Source organism: Zea mays, chromosome 10 (assembly GCF_902167145.1).
Source record: "Zea mays cultivar B73 chromosome 10, Zm-B73-REFERENCE-NAM-5.0, whole genome shotgun sequence".
Classification (NCBI taxonomy): domain Eukaryota; kingdom Viridiplantae; phylum Streptophyta; class Magnoliopsida; order Poales; family Poaceae; genus Zea; species Zea mays.
This window is the reverse complement of record NC_050105.1, coordinates 137,619,155-137,636,170: the sequence shown is the minus strand read 5'-3', so window position 1 is coordinate 137,636,170 and position 17,016 is coordinate 137,619,155. Positions and strand designations below refer to the sequence as shown.

Genomic DNA, 17,016 nt, shown 5'->3' with positions numbered 1-17,016 from the left:
CCATACAAATCCATCGACAGTAGCGATCAATTTTGAAACCAAGGAACTGTTGTCGAATCTTCCGACGATAATAATATCAAGAAATCCCTGCCAAGCTAACAGCACCATGTCACTGCATTGACTACAACCAGTTGCAGTCGCATTCCACTGTAAGAAGTGCTGTTAAGGTAAACTCGTCACGATGTTAATGGAAGATTGCAATACAAAAGTCAGCATAACAGTACTTCTAAAAGAACATAAGCTTGCCTGGCATGGTAACAAAAATCATCCTAGCAAGCCTTTTGCGCGTTTTGGTGATCGCTTATATATACACACCAAGCTTGATTTAAGAACACCTACAGGGCTATTAACACACTTTGGCCGTATCCAGCACTTTATATCTCACCTCCTATTGTATAAACAGTAGAGTCTAAGTATACACGGTCTCCTGGAGAGTGGAGACAACCTAACATAAATCCCCACAATAATAAAAAAACAGGAAACTCCATTGAAATCTATAATTGAACCAATAACTTGAGTTCATCCATTAACTCATTTGTACGTGTAAGACATAACTTATGCCAATAAATAAACATAACATAATTCTCCTAACACCTCACATTACAACAAAGATATCCATCCCATGACCCCAACCCAAACTTCTGTTGTCACCAGATTCTACAAAAAAAGAACACTTTGGATTATAGACCTAACAGGATCTAGAACGAGCCAACAAAATAAACAAGTGGAACTGTACTCTAATTATCATGTGGAAGTCTTCACAGCCTTGAATGCTGGATGAAGCAGCCCAAGCTCATCCTTCGTCTCAAGCGGGTTGCTGGTCTCGTTCCTGATCCTCTTCACTCTCCTGCTTGCCAGTGACTTGTGTGTGAACCCATACATCTGCAAGATCTGGTTATCCCCAAAATTGAATGCACGATCCATGTTCTTGAGGCATCTCTCGACAGGGTAGTCTCCAAATTTGCCGCATGGCTTGCACCCGACAAAATGTGTGACGAGCGGCCACCGGTGATCACCTAGCCCTGGCTTGTAGTTCTCAAGCGTCTCCTCGTACCTGTCGACCAAGATCCCCCAGTAGCTGTGGAGGTAGTACCCATTCTCAAGGTAAACCTTATCACCCCATTTCTCGCGCTGTGTCGCGAGGATGTACACCATGGCCGACTGATCATCGGCCTCGAATACTGGTCGGTCCTTCAAGGACTTGGTCAGCACCTTGCCGGCCTCGATGCGGACAGGGCCCTTTGGCCCCATTGGCGCCCAGGTATCCAGCATATCAAGCGACCACTGGCAGTTGCGCAGCAAGAAGCTGCCGGTGTTGAGCCCAATCCAGTTCTTGTCGTCGTACACCATCTCGTCCCAGCCGTGCATGATCAGGTTGTGTGGCCCGTAGCGCTCCCACGGGAGCTCGAACGCCATGTCGGTGAACATGGTGTCAGAGTCCATCCACCAGAGGAACTCGACCTCCGGGTGCGCGAGGAGCAGCGCCCGCATGAGCGGGAGTTTGGCCCAGAAGCCGACCATCTCGGCGTCGAGCAGCGCCATGTTGTAGAAGACCTCGATGTCGTGGACGTGTCAGTAGTCCATCTTGTTCTTGATGGACTTGAGGAGTTAGTGGTCCCCGACGGGGTTCTCGCAGGGCTTGGGCGAGGACCCCATGACGAGCAGCACCCGTGGCTTGATGTCGTTGAGGAAAGGCGGCGTCTCCGGGTGGCGGCGATGCCAGGCGGCGCGCTGCTCGTCCCAGTCGGAGATCTTGGGCCCCAGCGTGTAGGGCGGGTCCCTGAGCGACCTCGGCGGTGGGTCGAGCTCGTTGCGGCGGCGTCGCAGCAGAGGCGCAGGAAGTCGGCGTATGGCACGGCGCCGGCGCCGGACTCCCGAATCCGCGGGCGCGCCGCCTCCATCTGCGTGGCTCGCAGCACCTTGCGCGCCTCCTCCACCGTGAGGCTCGCCGCGGGCAGCACCGCGTCCGGCTCCCGCTTGGCCAGTGCCGGCGCCGGCGCGGGCGGCACGAGGCCGTCGAGGTTGATCCACGGGAACACGACGCCGACCCCGAGGTCCCGGATCCGGTCGGCCAGGGGCATGAAGAGGTCGGGCGGCACGGCGGGGCGGAACGCCGGCTGCTCCTGCAGGAACCGCCGGAGCCCGAGCGTCGTCGGCGCTCAACCGCACGGCGACAAGGAGGAGTGGAGCGGTGGCCCGGGGTTTGGGGATTTGATTTGGGGGAGGCGTGGCGGCGGCGGCTCACGTGGGGTGGGGGAGGGGTACGCGGACCGACGGTGTAGATTAACGGAAGCGAGCGGACGGTGCAGATTCATCGAAGGCAGAACCAGGGAGGCAGCCTACCCCTTACAGCTTTAATCTCTACTATCCTATATGAACCTAACGAGGACGTCCACCACGGCTTCACCATGCCCCCGCCCCCTTCGCCTGCCCACGCCCGCGCATGCAAGCAGCCTCCCAGGCTCCTAGCCCCACCTGCCCCCCGCCCACGCGCCACCTCCCCATGCCCGCGCATGGAACCCGCTCGCGGATCTCGCCCACGATGCACGCCTCCACCGCGCATGGAACCAGCGCATCGACCCCGTCGCGCGATACCCGCCCCTAGCCCACGCTCGAACAGACACCGCAGTCACGCCTCCACGCGCAGATCTAGGGAGGGAGGGGCATACCTGGTGCCGTTGTCGATGACGACAGCAGGGCGGGACAAGGCATCCATGGCGTGCGCCAAGCGTGTGGTTGTGGCCACTCGTCTCCTCAGCGGCGGCGGCAGTCGGGGTGGCGCCTGCTCGAGTGGCGGGTGACTTTTGGCAGCGGCACACAGAGGCGGGCTACGATCACCGCCGCGGCGGGCATCCCAACAACACCACCACCACCCGGTCACCCACGCACCGCCACTTGCAACCCACCAGCACCAGCGCCGAGGGAAGAGCCTCAACGACTTTGTCTAGAATCGAAGCTTGGAGAGGAAGGGAGGTACACGAAGACCACATGCTTGTGGGCCCGACGCTTGCGCTGCCGTCGACACCGAGCACTACGCGACATCCTCGCCGCCCGTTCCTCCGTCGTCCGAACCGAAGCCGTGGCGTGGTGGTGGTGTGCCATTGCGGCGCGGCGGGAGCGTACAGGGGTTTTGGGGCTCGGGATTTAGGGATGGGTTTGGGTTTGGGTGGTGCTGTGGCGTGGTGGTTGATTTCAGTGTAGCGGTGGAGTGGAGTGGGCTGCAGTGAGGGTGGTGGCACGCCGAGATGCGAGATGCGAGAGGAGATCTGGGGAACGACGGGGACGAGGGTCAGAGGGTGGTCGAGGTAATCGTCTTCTTGGATCCATCGAAGCTCTCTCAGACCAAATGGATCAGCTCCTGCAAGGCTCGACATTGTCATCCCCAACTGGAGCTTCTTTACTGCCGAAGAGAACTCAAGAAAAGCACCATCGACATTCCATTTGCCAGATTGTGCTTCTCTGCGAGTCCCCTCAACCCTGAAGGCATGCCTGTTTCCTTGTATCGAGTTCATCCTTGAACTAATGGAATCCATCGATGGTGCGGAATCCAGTTTAAAATTGGAAGTCAATACTCCTCAGGCACGAACAGGTACGCTGCTTAGCCTATGCGTTTCTTTTAACAAACAAAACAAAGGGGTCGAGACTATTTGCTTTCTCATTTTCTTAAAACATCTTTTTTCTTGCATATTTTAATCTATATGCTTTTTTGTGACCTAGTTAATTGTTCTATAATTCTTGAAATCATGTAATGAATAGGGGCATTGCGTCTATTTCAATGACATGTTAGTTAACATTGTCTAGAAATTATTCATGGTTCCATTATTATTTGGGATGTCTTTGCAAACATGCCGCGGTTAGCAACATGCTTTGAAAGAATATGGAGACTGCAGAGATTTTGACAGTGATGATAAAGATGTGGATTATTAAATGTGCAGTAACACGAATGATGAATTGAATTTGTCCCAACGTCACTTTGTATCCCATTAATGTCTTGGTGCTTTTATTTTGTTTATTGCAAAAGAATTGTTGCTTTCTGTTCAAGCTTCATCCGGCCATTTTTTCTGAATTGGCAGTTAAAGTTATGGGAATAAACATGGGCCTGCCAGTTGTGAGCAGCGAGTAATTTGATTCTAGGAGGAGGCATGAAATGGATTTCAACTATGTGAAATGATACATTTTTTTTATCCTAAGAAACTTACAGGGGATACAAATTTGATCCCTTACTTTACGATTCAGTTGAGTCTTTGGAATATTTGGAAACTTGTGTTGCAGTAATAATCAGAACGCTCACTCTTAAAAAAAGGAATACATTAGCTTGGAAAGGAGTGCGTTGTCAGTTTATTCCTGGAACAAAAACTTAAAATACCTCTGCAAATTGCATACCCTCAAGCTTAAATCTTTTTGTGGGTTGGAGAGGTTTTGGAATTATACTACAAGTTGCCACCTTATTGGCCTAATTGTAAAGACACATGAATAAGGGACATTTATGAGTTTACATTTAAGCCTTGATTGTACTTATGTGAAAATCTGGCTACTACCAAATTGATGTTTGCTTTCACTCTTGTTTAAAAATTTGGTGACCTTAGCACATGTGCAAAAGGAACTAATCAATTCTATGATTTTTGCATGACCGATGATAGTTAGCATAATCAACATCTTGAAGGCACTTGGCAGCATTAGCAAGAAGAAGGACTTCGTTCGAAGACGAAGAAAGAGAAAACCTAGGAAGAAGGGAACATTCTCTTTTAAGTAGAGGCATAAAACTCTTATTATCTCGATAAATCATGCAATTTTGTTTCCAGTTAAAAAACACAAACGTAACCGCAGCCGAATGGACTACTAATATGTTGAAATGAGTACGAAAAAGGAAGCTTTTATTTTAGATATCTTTTTAAGATGGTTGATCTACTGCTACTACACATGTTCGTACAAAGTTTCCTATTCATGAAATTTGGCCGACAGATATTTTCTCAGCATTCTTGAAAATGACCTGACTAAAATTATCACAGATGGATAGTTCCCTATTGTCATGACTGTTTAGAGGAGTACATACACCTCTTGCTTGTTGCTCGGTATTTGTCTCGAGTGTCACAATGTCATGAACAGAAACGTCCACTATGCTGACCGGCAAAATTTATATATGGTTAGGTCACAAATGAATTACGAAACATTTTCTCATAACAGTATAACACATATTTATACATAAGTTATTGTGATATTATATGTTTCCGTTGCAACGCACGGGCACTCACCTAGTAGTAGTATAAAGATATAGACGGGAAAAAAACATGTGCGTCAGCTATCGTTAACGGGCCTCCATTGGGCCATCTCATTCATACTGGACGCGCGCGTAGATTTATCTATACGGGCCGGACTGACAAACCGCACCTACGTCCATAAACCCCAGAAGTCGACTCCTGCCCCTGCCTCGCCGCCGCCGTTGCTTACCAACCTCCCGCCATGGCGACATCGCCGTTGCCGACGGCGACCGCCTCTGCCTCGAAGAAGCGGCGTTCCAGAGGCGGGACGCTAGCCCTAGATGAGGTGAAGAAGCTGGGAACCGAGCTCCTTTCCTCTCGCTCCCACCTCAACCACGCCCCCGCCCTCCTCGCTCTCCTCTCTCCCACCGCGCCGCTCGACCTCGCTCTCGAGGCGCTCATTTCGCTCCAGTCCTTCTTCGTACCACTCATCCCCTCCATCCCCTCCGCCTCCGCGGCAGCCAACGCGGGGGATGCGGGCAGTGACCCCGAGCTCGTGTTTGGAGCCTGGCTGCGGCAGCGGTTCGACGAGCTCGTCGCCGCGCTGGTGGAGCTCAGCGTGTCTCCACACAGCGACGACGCAATCAGGGTTAGCTTCGAGTTGTTATTAGTTTCTCATCTGCTTGTGTCGAGGAAATAGTTGAACAAACAATTTGACTTTCCGCTTACTCGCTTACCTTTTGTGCTCCGTAGGATGTAGCACTGGATGCTCTCATGGATTTCGTGAAGCTGGGGAAGGATGGGAAGTTCCATTCGGCAATTTACCACAAGTTTCTCTACGCTGTCGTGAGTTTCTCTTCAATTATGCCTTAGAAATGTGTAGTTTCCCGGAGGTTTGCCTTGTGTCAGAGTAGAGCTTGTTTCTTACTCTTATTTGGTATAAGCTTTGTCTGGTTCTACTCTGCTGCCAAGTCAATAATAGTGACTAAGTATCGCTTGTTTATTACTTTTATTACTCTTAAAGGTTTGCTCTTATCTGTTCCCATTCTTTCTACAGGTTCATGCTGCTGATCCCGTCGATATGTTGTTAGAGTTGCTTGTATCAAAGTACTTCAAATACACTGATATTCGGTACGGCGTGCTTAAATTTTTATTGTATTACTGGCATTTTTTTTCAATATGTGTTTATTTTCACCCTACCATTGCCTCTGCAGTTACTTCACTTACACTAGCTTAGACAAGATTGCCAACAGTCTGGGCAGTAAAACCACTGGTACTCTTCAATCTTTGTTTTTTTTGTTTGGTCATAAAAACACTTGTATAGTTTGACATCTCTACTATTTTGTTACCCGATTATTTTGTTCCAGGCTCTGGAAAAGATGCTTTGCAAAATGGAAGTGACGAGTCAAAAAACAGGTATACTTTCTTTTACATGGTATATGTCTTAGATCTTAAGTTGTAGACTTGTAGTTTAATGCTTCCAAAAATAACTTAAGCGAAGCTCATACTTTGGACTCACCATGAGACCATAGAAAATTGCATTTCTGCACCAAATTTAATGACTATTACAAACCTATGCACAGCAACTGCACGCAGCACATGCCTCCTTCTAAAAGAATGTGGATAGGAAAGTCTTGTGTTTAGTTGTAATTGTTCCAGCACTAGCTTCTTGTTTTTTTGGCAACTAACGAAGATTTGTTGTTTGTATTTTATCTTGCGCTTGTGCACTCTAGCCATTTAGCGAAGGTTTGTACCTTGTGGTCTTATAGTTTTTGGCTCTGGAAAGTCAATCCATAGGTTATGGTCATTGGTGTGGATTATTTAAGGCCTGATCATCAATAGTTTTTGGCTCGGAAGTTAATCCGTAGGTTATGGTCATTGGTGTGGATGATTTAAAGCATGATATGCATTGTCTTGTCAGCTGAAATCCTGGAACCCATACAACCCCTGTCACCCTGCGACTGTTGCTATATTCAATGCCTTTGAACATCTTCAAAGCTGTATAATTTTAATGTCTTATGATGTTCTTCTATTTACATAACAGGAGTAGTATTTTTATACACAACATATACAATCTTTTGGCACATGTTCCTTTGATGGATTTTCAAAAGGAATCAACATTTGATATGTGGAGTACTGTTGGTGAGTATTTTATTATTTGTTTGACACTTTAAAACTTTCCTCTCATTTATAATACAGTAGTAATTTCATGTGTTTCTGTGAGCCTACAAAATAGTTCCCATTTAAATTATTTATGCTTTAATTAGTGCTTTTATGAACCCACATATGTGTATGCGCTAAGGTGTGATTAGTGTTCTTACTCTTGACTTCTGGTTTTGTACTTCTGATGAAGGTCTATCTTCTAAAGGAGAAAATGACTCTTCCAAGGTACTTCATATATACCTCAGATAAACTGTCATTTTTCAGCTTAAGCTCTAATGTGCTGGGTATTAACTGATGGAATTATTTAGGACACTTCTACGTACATCAATAAGAAACTAAAATTGAAGTTCACCAAAGCATGGCTGTCTTTTCTCAAGTTACCACTACCACTTGATGTGTACAAGGAGGTAAAGATGTTCTTGCCCTGAAAAAGATAACTATGGTAACTGTTGTATCTGAATTATAAACCCTTGCAGCAATGATTTTCTTATCCTATGCGCAGTTTAGCGCATTGTGGTATGGTAACAATATAAGTACTTATGAAGATGAAAATATTCATTGTCTGTTTTCCCTCATCTACTCACTTTATTTTGTAGTAGTTAGGTGCTTCATTGTTGGCTATGGTTTCCTGCCTTGATTTTTTGGGGTATCTTGCAGGTCCTTGCTTCAATTCATCAAAATGTCATTCCTTCAATGTCAAACCCTTCCATCTTATGGTAGGCTGTACGATTTCTGTATTATTTGCACATCATTTCATATTTCACTGACATAGATATTGTCATATGTATACTTTTTTTTATTCTGCAGTGATTTCTTGACTAGATCATATGATATTGGTGGTGTTATCAGTGTGATGGCCTTAAGTGGCCTTTTCATTCTTATGACACAACACGGTCTGGAGTATCCAAAATTTTATGAAAAGCTTTATGCACTACTGACTCCGGCTGTTTTCATGGCAAAACACCGATCAGTGTTTTTGCAAGTAAGTGTAAAAAAGTATTCTGCCACATTATGGTGCCCCTTTGAGTTTGGTAGATCACCCTTTTTATGACGAAATAACTTCTGTGAGCTGAAAAAAATCATAAAGTTCCACTACGCGAAAAATATCAAGGCCTTAAATTTACTGGCCATCCACAACTTCTTATTTAGTAAATGCTGCTCCAGAGCATCTCATTCAGGCCCATATACAGTGATAGTTTTCCATCTTCGTCTAGAATTATTTTTCAGTTGGGACAGTCATGGCGGTCTTAATGCTGACTCTAGCAGCTGGCATAAAGAATTATACATGTGCAAGTTACCTACAAAATATAGTAGGCTAAACTTGTAGTTTATTAGTTAATGCTGATGCTTGAAAACCGTGAGAAACACCTTTGAGTTTGTGTCCATTGTCCACTGCTGGTCTAGTTGTGAACAATGTTTATAATTTAAGAGGAGCAAATATCCATAATACATGCTGCTGAACCTTGAAATAGAATTTGTTTTTATTTTTCTGTAAGCATTATTATCTTGTTTACCATTTAGTTATGTCTATCTGCTGAGGCTGACCTTTGACTTGTTTTCTTGCAGCTTCTTGACACATGCCTGAAATCTTCTTATCTTCCTGCCTATCTTGCTGCTGCGTTTGCAAAAAGATTGAGTAGACTTGCTCTTTCAGTTCCTCCAGCTGGAGCTCTTATTATTATTGCTTTAATTCATAATCTGCTGAGGAGACACCCCTCAGTTAATTTTTTGGTCCATTGGGTATGTTACCTGCTACACTCTTCTTATAGTTGTATTGGATGTCTAGGAAACCTGATTGATCGAAGTCTGCTTACACCACTGATCTTTGAGCTACATTGGTAGCATATTTGCACTGTGGAATCTTCCTTTTGTTGTTTCACAAACTTATTTTAGGATGCTTGATTGATCCAAGTGTGCAACTGTGCATACACCACTGTCTTTTGAGTGACTTTTGAGCTACGTTGGTAGCAAATTTGACTGTGCAGAGTTCCTTTTGTTGTTTCACGAGCTAAGTTTTGTGCTATGGATTTGCTTTCAGGAGGTTGATGAGAGTGATAGCAATGCCACAAGAGAAGCTAGTCAATCTAAGAAGATTGGTTCTGATCCTTTTAACCAGAATGATGCAGACCCTGCGAAGTCTGGTGCAATGCGTAAGTATTTCATCATTACCAAACGGGTGTTATCTCACCATTTTATTTTTCTTTGGTTTCTTTTCTTGCATTCCTGAGTGACAAGTGGTCACTTAAAAAATCTTTCTTTGAGCTCAAGTTACACTACTGTCAGTCCCGAAGCATGTTTTTTTAACTTGATGATCAGGTTAAGGATTTCACGATAATGAGACTCACATAGGAAGATTGAGAACTCTGAAATTGAAAGCTGTAGAACTGTAACTTTCATCCTTTTTTTTGGTATAGTGACCTAATCAACCTACTTTAAAAAGTAACTTGCAGCTTTATTTTTTCGCTCATTGCTTTCTGACGCTGATGTATTTTTCTGTCTTTTTATTCATTATTTTTAGTAGAAAAAACTTTATAGAAAGCATGTTTACTATCAAATCTATACTGTATGAACTTTAGTATTTAGAATTTTATCGGTTAACTGCTATAAATTCTCTTCTTTGGACACCTTTTTTGAAAGCTTTCAGCACTGTTTATGCCCTTTGTTATAAAATATCAAGGTTGTCAAGACGTGTTAAGGTTCTTTAATGCATACCTTAAGGTGCCATAAACTAAAACGGCAATCAATGAACAGCTGAAAACTGGTGGGAACTTAAAATGAAATGACTGTTGATTCATTCTATGTTGTCTGATATGCATTTTTTGACCAAACTAAATGACTATTCTGTCTTATGATTTATCCGCTATGATTACATAGTGACAGATTCTAATTTACATCCTGAAGTTACATTCATAATAACTTATGGGTGCAGTTGCAAGTTGATATGCTTGCATGTTTACATATTTATTATGCCAATGACACATTCATTTATGATAATTTTGTGAACTGATTCTTCTGTATCATGTGTTATATTTGTTTGTGTGATACAGGCAGTTCTTTGTGGGAAATAGACACGCTTCGTCATCATTACTCTTCTGCAGTTTCTAGGTAATAGGAAAGTAACTCGCTGTCCTGATTGCTGTGCAGTTTTCTTTGTTGTGTGTTCATTTTCTTGTGGTACTCTTAGATTTGTTGTGTCACTTGAGGAGGATCTCACTGTCCGGGCCAAAACTACTGAGATGAAAATAACGGACTTCAGTTCAGGTTCCTATGCAACAGTTTTCAGGGACGAGGTACACCTTCACTACCTTAGTACTTTTCACTTGCATTATACTATTGAGTCAATGCCATTTTGCAATCACCCCCTAGAACATGTCACCGAGGTTTTAAAAGACGCACTTGAATACCAAACAATATACATCCCTCATCTCTCAAAACCACACAAATTACTTAGTTCTGATGGTGGTTTTGGCTGGCATGTGAGCCCACATGTTATCAGTTTTTTTAGCCATGCCATCTATATTGGGTCATATCTCTATTCCTCGTTTTAGCCATGTCATCTATATTTGGCCATATCTCAATCCCTCGTTTTAGCCATGTCAACTATATTGGGACATATCTCTATCCCTGGTCTCTCCCTGCGATGCTGCATGTCTGCGGCCTTCTCCCTATGTGCAACGCTGCCACCTCCCTCTCCTTCAGGGCGGCATGGGCAGGCTCATCTGACATCATCTCTTCTTTCTCAGCTCACTTGTGCGCTCCTTGTATGGATGCGGTTATGGCAGGATGTGGCTGACCTCCCATTTCCCTCTTCTCTCTCTCCCTACCTGGTGGGATGTGGCCTTGCTCCCAATCTCTGCATGGGAAGTCATGCCGGAGGAGTGTGATGGTGTCACATTCCGTTTGGCCCGCAAGCGTGCATGAGGGTGGCAGTGGTAGCACGAGAGGGAAAGAAGAAAGAGATTACCTAACATTTGGATCTCACTGCCACATCTGGTGTCACATCCATATTGTCCCGCAAGCGTGCATGAGGGCGGCAGCGGTGGCACGAGAGGGAAAGAAGAAACTACCTAACATTTTTTGCCTCACTGCCACGGCATCAAAAGCATTTAGGAATAGTCAAGGGGGTAATTTGTCCGGTTGTAAAAATACACTTTTGATGCATGTCCGCGGGATACCATAAAATTTCACTGCTTTTACCGAATAAGTTGTGTGCCATGAAGTACGTTATCTTATCTGTGCCATCTATTGGGCTGAAACTGAAAGGGAAGGTTTAATTGTGGTAGCAATGTTCAGGTTCTTCAGCAGAAATTGCAGGAACTTAATCATGTCCTCAGATTTATTTTCAAACCTGAAGGAAGTGAAACAATTTTGGCATTTGCCATTAGCATGCTGCAGTAGAAGATATGGGGCCGCCTGGTTTATGCATAAATATGGACAATTGCGGAATTGCCAGATAGTTTGCATATTATCTGTTGCCATGTCAATTACTCAATTATTCTGATAGTTTGCATATTATTCTGGAGTATTAATTACAATAACTAGGAATTTTCCAGAAAAATTTACCAGTCCTTCAACTTTGAATTGTAGGTACGTCGGCGGTTAAAACAGGTCCCCCTTGCATTCTACAGAACCACACCAACCTCGTTATTTCTAGGATCAGATTTTCCTGGATGGACCTTTGGGGACCAACACAATAGCACCGTAGAAACTACTGTAGAAGGCAACGGAAAAGTCGAGGCAGTAGGGGCTAGCGACAGCACACCTTCCAAAAGGTTGCGGATGGAGACCTGAGAAGGAAACACCGCGAATCTCCAAGAATTAGGCCGGCTTGTTGGGGTAGCATTGGGTGGTTGTGTGCCTCTCATTTGGAGTTTGGTTTCCCAGTGTTGTCTCCAGGATTGTCTGGGTGTTGTAGCTTCAATTTTGAGCAGAATGGGTTACGTGAGGAAACACTTCTTTCGGTTACGACTAATATAAGTTGTAAGCTTAATTGCCAATTACAGAGGAAATGTACCGATTTTTTTTTTCAGTCCTTTATCCAAAACATCATTTATGTTTTGCTTTATCTGCTATTTATTCAAAGACAACAAATATAGGGGCAATACCCCAAGAGGGCAGATGCATCCATTATGGATGGTTGGAGAAACTGGAATATAGGAGAGAACACTTTTGGAACATTTGTTGGATTCTACTGCACACAAAGCAACTCAAGAGAGATAGTGGCTTTGTGAAACCTAAGGTGTCGATTGATTATAAGATTGAGAAGTGGACTCTCTTCGGCTATATAAGGTCAGGCTGACCTATTTAGTTAAGTATTTAAGGTTTTTGCATTAAGTATTGACATGTCGTGGACATGACAAAAGCGAAAAGTCCATCTACAGAGGGAATCGGCCTCTGAAATAAATTGTAGCAAATAATGAAGAGGCGAACAAATATATTTTGGATAATGTTTGAGGTAATTGCATCTTAGCTAGCCCAAACACACGAAAGCAAATTATTCGATGTTGTGCCATAGAAATCAGAAAGAAAATAACTAAAAATTTTGGTGATGTACCCTATGCAAAGTATAGTGACATATCACAAAGAACAACTAGCCCTTTGCTTGTGTTATGTTGATAAATTAGAAAGACCATGTGGACACTTGATTGGAGTTTACCCGTAGATGATACTAACTCTTCATCGCTTAAAAAAAACAATCGAACTTTTACTTGTTAGTCATGGCTTGGTTATAGCTCAAAATTTGTGGTCAAGTTTACGATAGGGCTAGCAACATGAAAGAACGAAAACATCGATCATGTAAGGGGCACATTCTGCTTACTATATACATTGCTTTGCCATCAACTTTTAAACTAGTTCTTGTTATCGTTGCTAAGAGGAATACTGATTGCATGCCATTTTTTGATCAAATGCCTTCCTTGCTGAATACTGTTGGGGGTTTCTTTGTAAGCGCCATGGTATGCTTGAAATTGCTATACTTGAGAATATATATAAAAAAACACTAGATTATAGTAATTTTGAAACTGAGGGTGGATTAACAAGAGAGATAGGATTGTCTATGCCTGATAAGGCTTGGTGGGACTCTCACTATAACACTGTTTGCAACATCATTGTTATGTACCCCACAATTCATATTGTACTCGTCATTCTTGGAGACAATACTAGAGATAATGATGACTGGACAAAAAATGATTATATCCTTGGAGCATTGAGATCATTTAAGTTTGTTTTTGTTGCACAATTCACGTTTCTTATTCTTTGATACACGAACGGGTTATCTGAGTGTATAAAAAAAAAGAGGAGGAGCCAGATATCCTCAATGCAATCTCACTTGTTATTCTACAACTACAAGTTTGCTATCGTGGGTGAAAAGTTCACAAAAAGCGGCTGGGGATTCGTCAGTCGCGATCCACTCATGCAGACGTGCCTACAGCTCAATGAGCTGTTCTGCTGCTGTGCTGCAGGTGTTTTTTTCCCCCTGGTAATTGTTTGGTCTGGCACTGCCGCACTGGCACTCTAGCAAAGGGCTAGCTGTTCCTCATCTGCGGGTGCAGAGCCCGAACTCCCCATTCCAAGGCACTCGGCAGCCTTGGTTGCTGCAGATGGTGCCAGTGCCGAGTGCCAATCTCGGGCCGCGCCCGATGGCATGGCATGGCACGGCATCATCGTAGGAGTGGCGCGCGGTTCGCACAACAATTTGATGTGCGGTCTCTTCTTTCATCTTCAACAAATCTTATCACAAACTCACACTACCCTAGATTATCTATCAAAATTAGTGCCGTTCGGCATGTCACAGCTGTCTGCAATTATAAGTTGCACCTATCTTTTCCTTCTCATCGAGTCATCCTGCATACATTAGTGTCATCCCACACCTGGAGCCCAGCCGAGTTCCTTAGGCTGTCGAAGGAACTGATACCGCAGGCCCAATGGAAACAAACCAGAACCCACCCTAAACGTCCAGTTCGCATCAGTGCGCGGAAGCTCGCGAAGCTCGATTCAGATGAGGACGTGAAAGCCGCAGCGAAGGCCAGAGCCTCTTCGTTAGTGCTAAAAGTCTGAAACCAGTGACTTAGCTAGGATTTTAGTGATGAGTGGTTCAGTAATATTTTTTTCACAACATAAGTACATCAATATGCAAATATGTATGCAATATTTTTTTTTTCCAAAAACAATATGATCAAATATAAAGGTCGAATAATCATCTACTATTTTAGAAATAAAAAGTATGAAAACATCTAACGTCTTAAAAATAAAAAAGTATAAAAAATAGCAAATAATGTATGTACTACGCATGTACGTATAATTGTACGAGAATTGATCGATTGGATGTGGTCAATTAGATTTATAGTACCTGCACGATATACATGGCCTTCTCCTACCTAGCGATTTGACGTGTGCAGAGCGTGCAACCAATAGTGAATCTAAGTGAGAATATTGTTGGTGTCATCAGGGCTAGCCGTACTATATATTTTTTAACTTTAATAGTGTTTTGTTAAAGGTTTTATAAATTTTATTGAGTTCGACTGACCCCAAGGAACACACCTAAATTTGTCCCTACTTACAACGTGTTATACTGAGCCTAGAACGCGTGTGGGACGGAGTCGTACTTGATCTGCTTGGAACGCCATCATGCACGTTTATTCTAGAACCATATAGCCATCTAGCGTTTGTTGGTCTAGGAACCTAACTTCACATGTTGTCGTTATACGTTGTGTCATCTCACAGACAGATCAAATAAATAAAACAAAGTTGATGCTTAAGATTAATATTTTTATATCTAATATCTTTTATACCTAGTATCTATAGTTTAATGGATTTTAGACTACCACACTCTAGCTCCGTCACTGCTTGAAAATGATCAGTACCCTTAACCAGTAGTACTAAGCAGGTAGCAACAACCTCAATATCGGGAGCAGTGTCGTAACTCGTAAGTGCTGATAACAGACACCACCACAAGCGGCCCACGGTCTACCTCGTATCCACCCAGCACAATAGAGCGAGTAGGTAGAGATGGCAATGGGTAAATACCCACAGGGTATTACTACCTATATACATACTCACGAGAAAAAATTAACCCCATCAGATCAATCATATCCACTGGTGGGTATGGATTTAACCCCGTACTCGTACCCATGTTGGTATGAGTCACCTATTGGGTCACCCGTACCCACAAAGATTAAGCATCTATCAAAATAATATATTGTACGAATATCAAGTATATCCATCTAAATATCATTACAAAAATTCTGGCATTATTCAATCATCAATTCATCGTCACCACAGATAATCAGATAAAGCAACAACATAAGGATAGTACTACATAACACAATATATGTTCCATTACATGGTCGTCGAATAGTTGTTAAGACTTTCATGACATTATTGCTCAAAAGTTTGTTAAATAGTCAAAAGAAGATGGATGATTGTAGCCCAAGTTAATGTTTTTGGGCCAAGTTTATACTGGATATTTCATACCTACGGGTTAACGGGTATGGGTGACTGCGGAACGTTCTAATACATGTTTATCTATTGGGTGAAGGTTTGTACTCAATAAGAAATCTATGTATATAATATTTAGCCATATACATACTTTAATAGAGTAAAAATCTATCAGCTATCGATCACGGGTACTCATTGCCATGAGACGTAGGACAGTTAAGGTACCTATACTGCCGGTTCTACTAGCAGTGAGCTGATAGTGATAAAGGATGTTGTTCTGTCACCAGACCTAGTTAGCTTCACCTGGCCATGCTAAAAAAGAAGGCGATAACTACAAACATGCTCCTTATTACAAAAAGAATCTACAAACGTGCTAACCCTATTAGCTATAATCCGGGACGATTTTTCCCTATCTTTTCTCCTGGTGGAATGACGACCCATCCAGATCTCTGGATAACCTTGTACTTTATGTCAACTGTCTACCTCAAATCCGCATGAGGCTTCGCGCACTCGCCTGCTGCTGCTGGACCTAGACTGCCGTGGCTGCAACCATATTTTACTCCCTTTCTTTTTTTTTCTTTTTCTTTTTGCATTGCACGACTTTTGGCTGTTGAAATTGAAACTCGTGTAATCCGCGAGGAATAACTGAGTGGGCGGGCGGCTGTGACTCTTTGTGGGTCCCCCTTCATCGCGAGCCATTTCTTCTCGGATAAAAAGCGACGGTACTTGTCATGGACTGATGGTACTCCTATATCTATATATCTGCTTGTTATTGCCCCTGCACGTGACAAAGATAACTGATCTCCCGTGTTTATATGTTGAAAAGGTACTACGGGTAAATATTTACAGTTTGTTATTGCTCCCTTTTGGCGTGGCAATGAAAAGTGGGCGTTTCTTTCCGTATTTTTCTGTTCTTCCCTCGTGCTATAAAAGTGAAAGTGCGTGGTGTAACTCTCGGACCGATTCATCCAGACTCCAGAGAGATCTAACCCCATTCACTCTCTAGATTTGACAACTCAATAGACATTCCGATCCCTAAAAACAGTCCATACCGATTTTTTCCACCCTCGTGTATTTTTTCCCTTTCCCATGCAACGAGCTACACAGATCTGTCACACTCTTTTTTTCCACCTTCTCGCGCGGCGAGACAGCAAGGTCTGACGCACGTGACATAAGTTTCTCCTTTGCCATCGGACCATCGCCCGCCCCATAGGTTAGG

The 17,016-nt window shown here is 43.6% G+C and overlaps 3 protein-coding genes across 3 annotated transcripts; 1 reads left to right on the top strand and 2 right to left on the bottom strand.

The window, feature by feature from the left end:
- Positions 1 to 500: 500 nt before the first annotated feature.
- LOC103641926 (probable xyloglucan 6-xylosyltransferase 1) lies at positions 501 to 1,584 on the bottom strand. Its single transcript, XM_008665232.2, is given in 2 exon segments — positions 501 to 657; positions 737 to 1,584. A coding segment is annotated over 1 exon segment (840 nt). The 3' UTR covers positions 501 to 657; positions 737 to 744.
- A 24-nt stretch (positions 1,585 to 1,608) lies between these two features.
- Positions 1,609 to 2,410, bottom strand: LOC103642867 (calcium uniporter protein 3, mitochondrial-like). The gene is made up of 3 exons (XM_008666037.1): positions 2,344 to 2,410; positions 1,815 to 2,158; positions 1,609 to 1,731 (listed from the first exon to the last, which is right to left on the bottom strand). Exons 1-3 carry the CDS (start codon positions 2,408 to 2,410, stop codon positions 1,609 to 1,611), a joined length of 534 nt encoding a protein of 177 aa, XP_008664259.1.
- A 2,974-nt stretch (positions 2,411 to 5,384) lies between these two features.
- Positions 5,385 to 12,425, top strand: LOC100281607 (uncharacterized). Its single transcript, NM_001154526.3, has 15 exons — positions 5,385 to 5,847; positions 5,952 to 6,044; positions 6,256 to 6,329; positions 6,413 to 6,471; positions 6,566 to 6,614; positions 7,243 to 7,340; positions 7,552 to 7,586; positions 7,670 to 7,768; positions 8,019 to 8,077; positions 8,169 to 8,343; positions 8,928 to 9,101; positions 9,400 to 9,511; positions 10,409 to 10,466; positions 10,546 to 10,651; positions 11,949 to 12,425. The coding sequence occupies exons 1-15, from the start codon at positions 5,461 to 5,463 to the stop codon at positions 12,150 to 12,152; spliced, it is 1,782 nt and encodes a 593-aa protein (NP_001147998.2). The 5' UTR covers positions 5,385 to 5,460; the 3' UTR covers positions 12,153 to 12,425.
- The last annotated feature ends 4,591 nt before the right edge of the window (positions 12,426 to 17,016 follow it).

What these genes read in the sequence shown, in the direction of transcription:
- LOC103642867 (XM_008666037.1), bottom strand. Translation starts at nt 2,410, where the DNA reads ATGGTGAAGCCGTGGTGGACGTCCTCGTTAGGTTCATATAGGATAGTA. An exon ending in AGAGATTAAAGCTGTAAGGG is followed by an intron (nt 2,159 to 2,343) that starts GTAGGCTGCCTC and finishes CGTGCGGTTGAG; the next exon opens with CGCCGACGACGCTCGGGCTC. An exon ending in GCCTCTGCTGCGACGCCGCC is followed by an intron (nt 1,732 to 1,814) that starts GCAACGAGCTCG and finishes TGGGACGAGCAG; the next exon opens with CGCGCCGCCTGGCATCGCCG.
- LOC100281607 (NM_001154526.3), top strand. Translation starts at nt 5,461, where the DNA reads ATGGCGACATCGCCGTTGCCGACGGCGACCGCCTCTGCCTCGAAGAAG. An exon ending in ACAGCGACGACGCAATCAGG is followed by an intron (nt 5,848 to 5,951) that starts GTTAGCTTCGAG and finishes TGTGCTCCGTAG; the next exon opens with GATGTAGCACTGGATGCTCT. An exon ending in ACAAGTTTCTCTACGCTGTC is followed by an intron (nt 6,045 to 6,255) that starts GTGAGTTTCTCT and finishes TTCTTTCTACAG; the next exon opens with GTTCATGCTGCTGATCCCGT.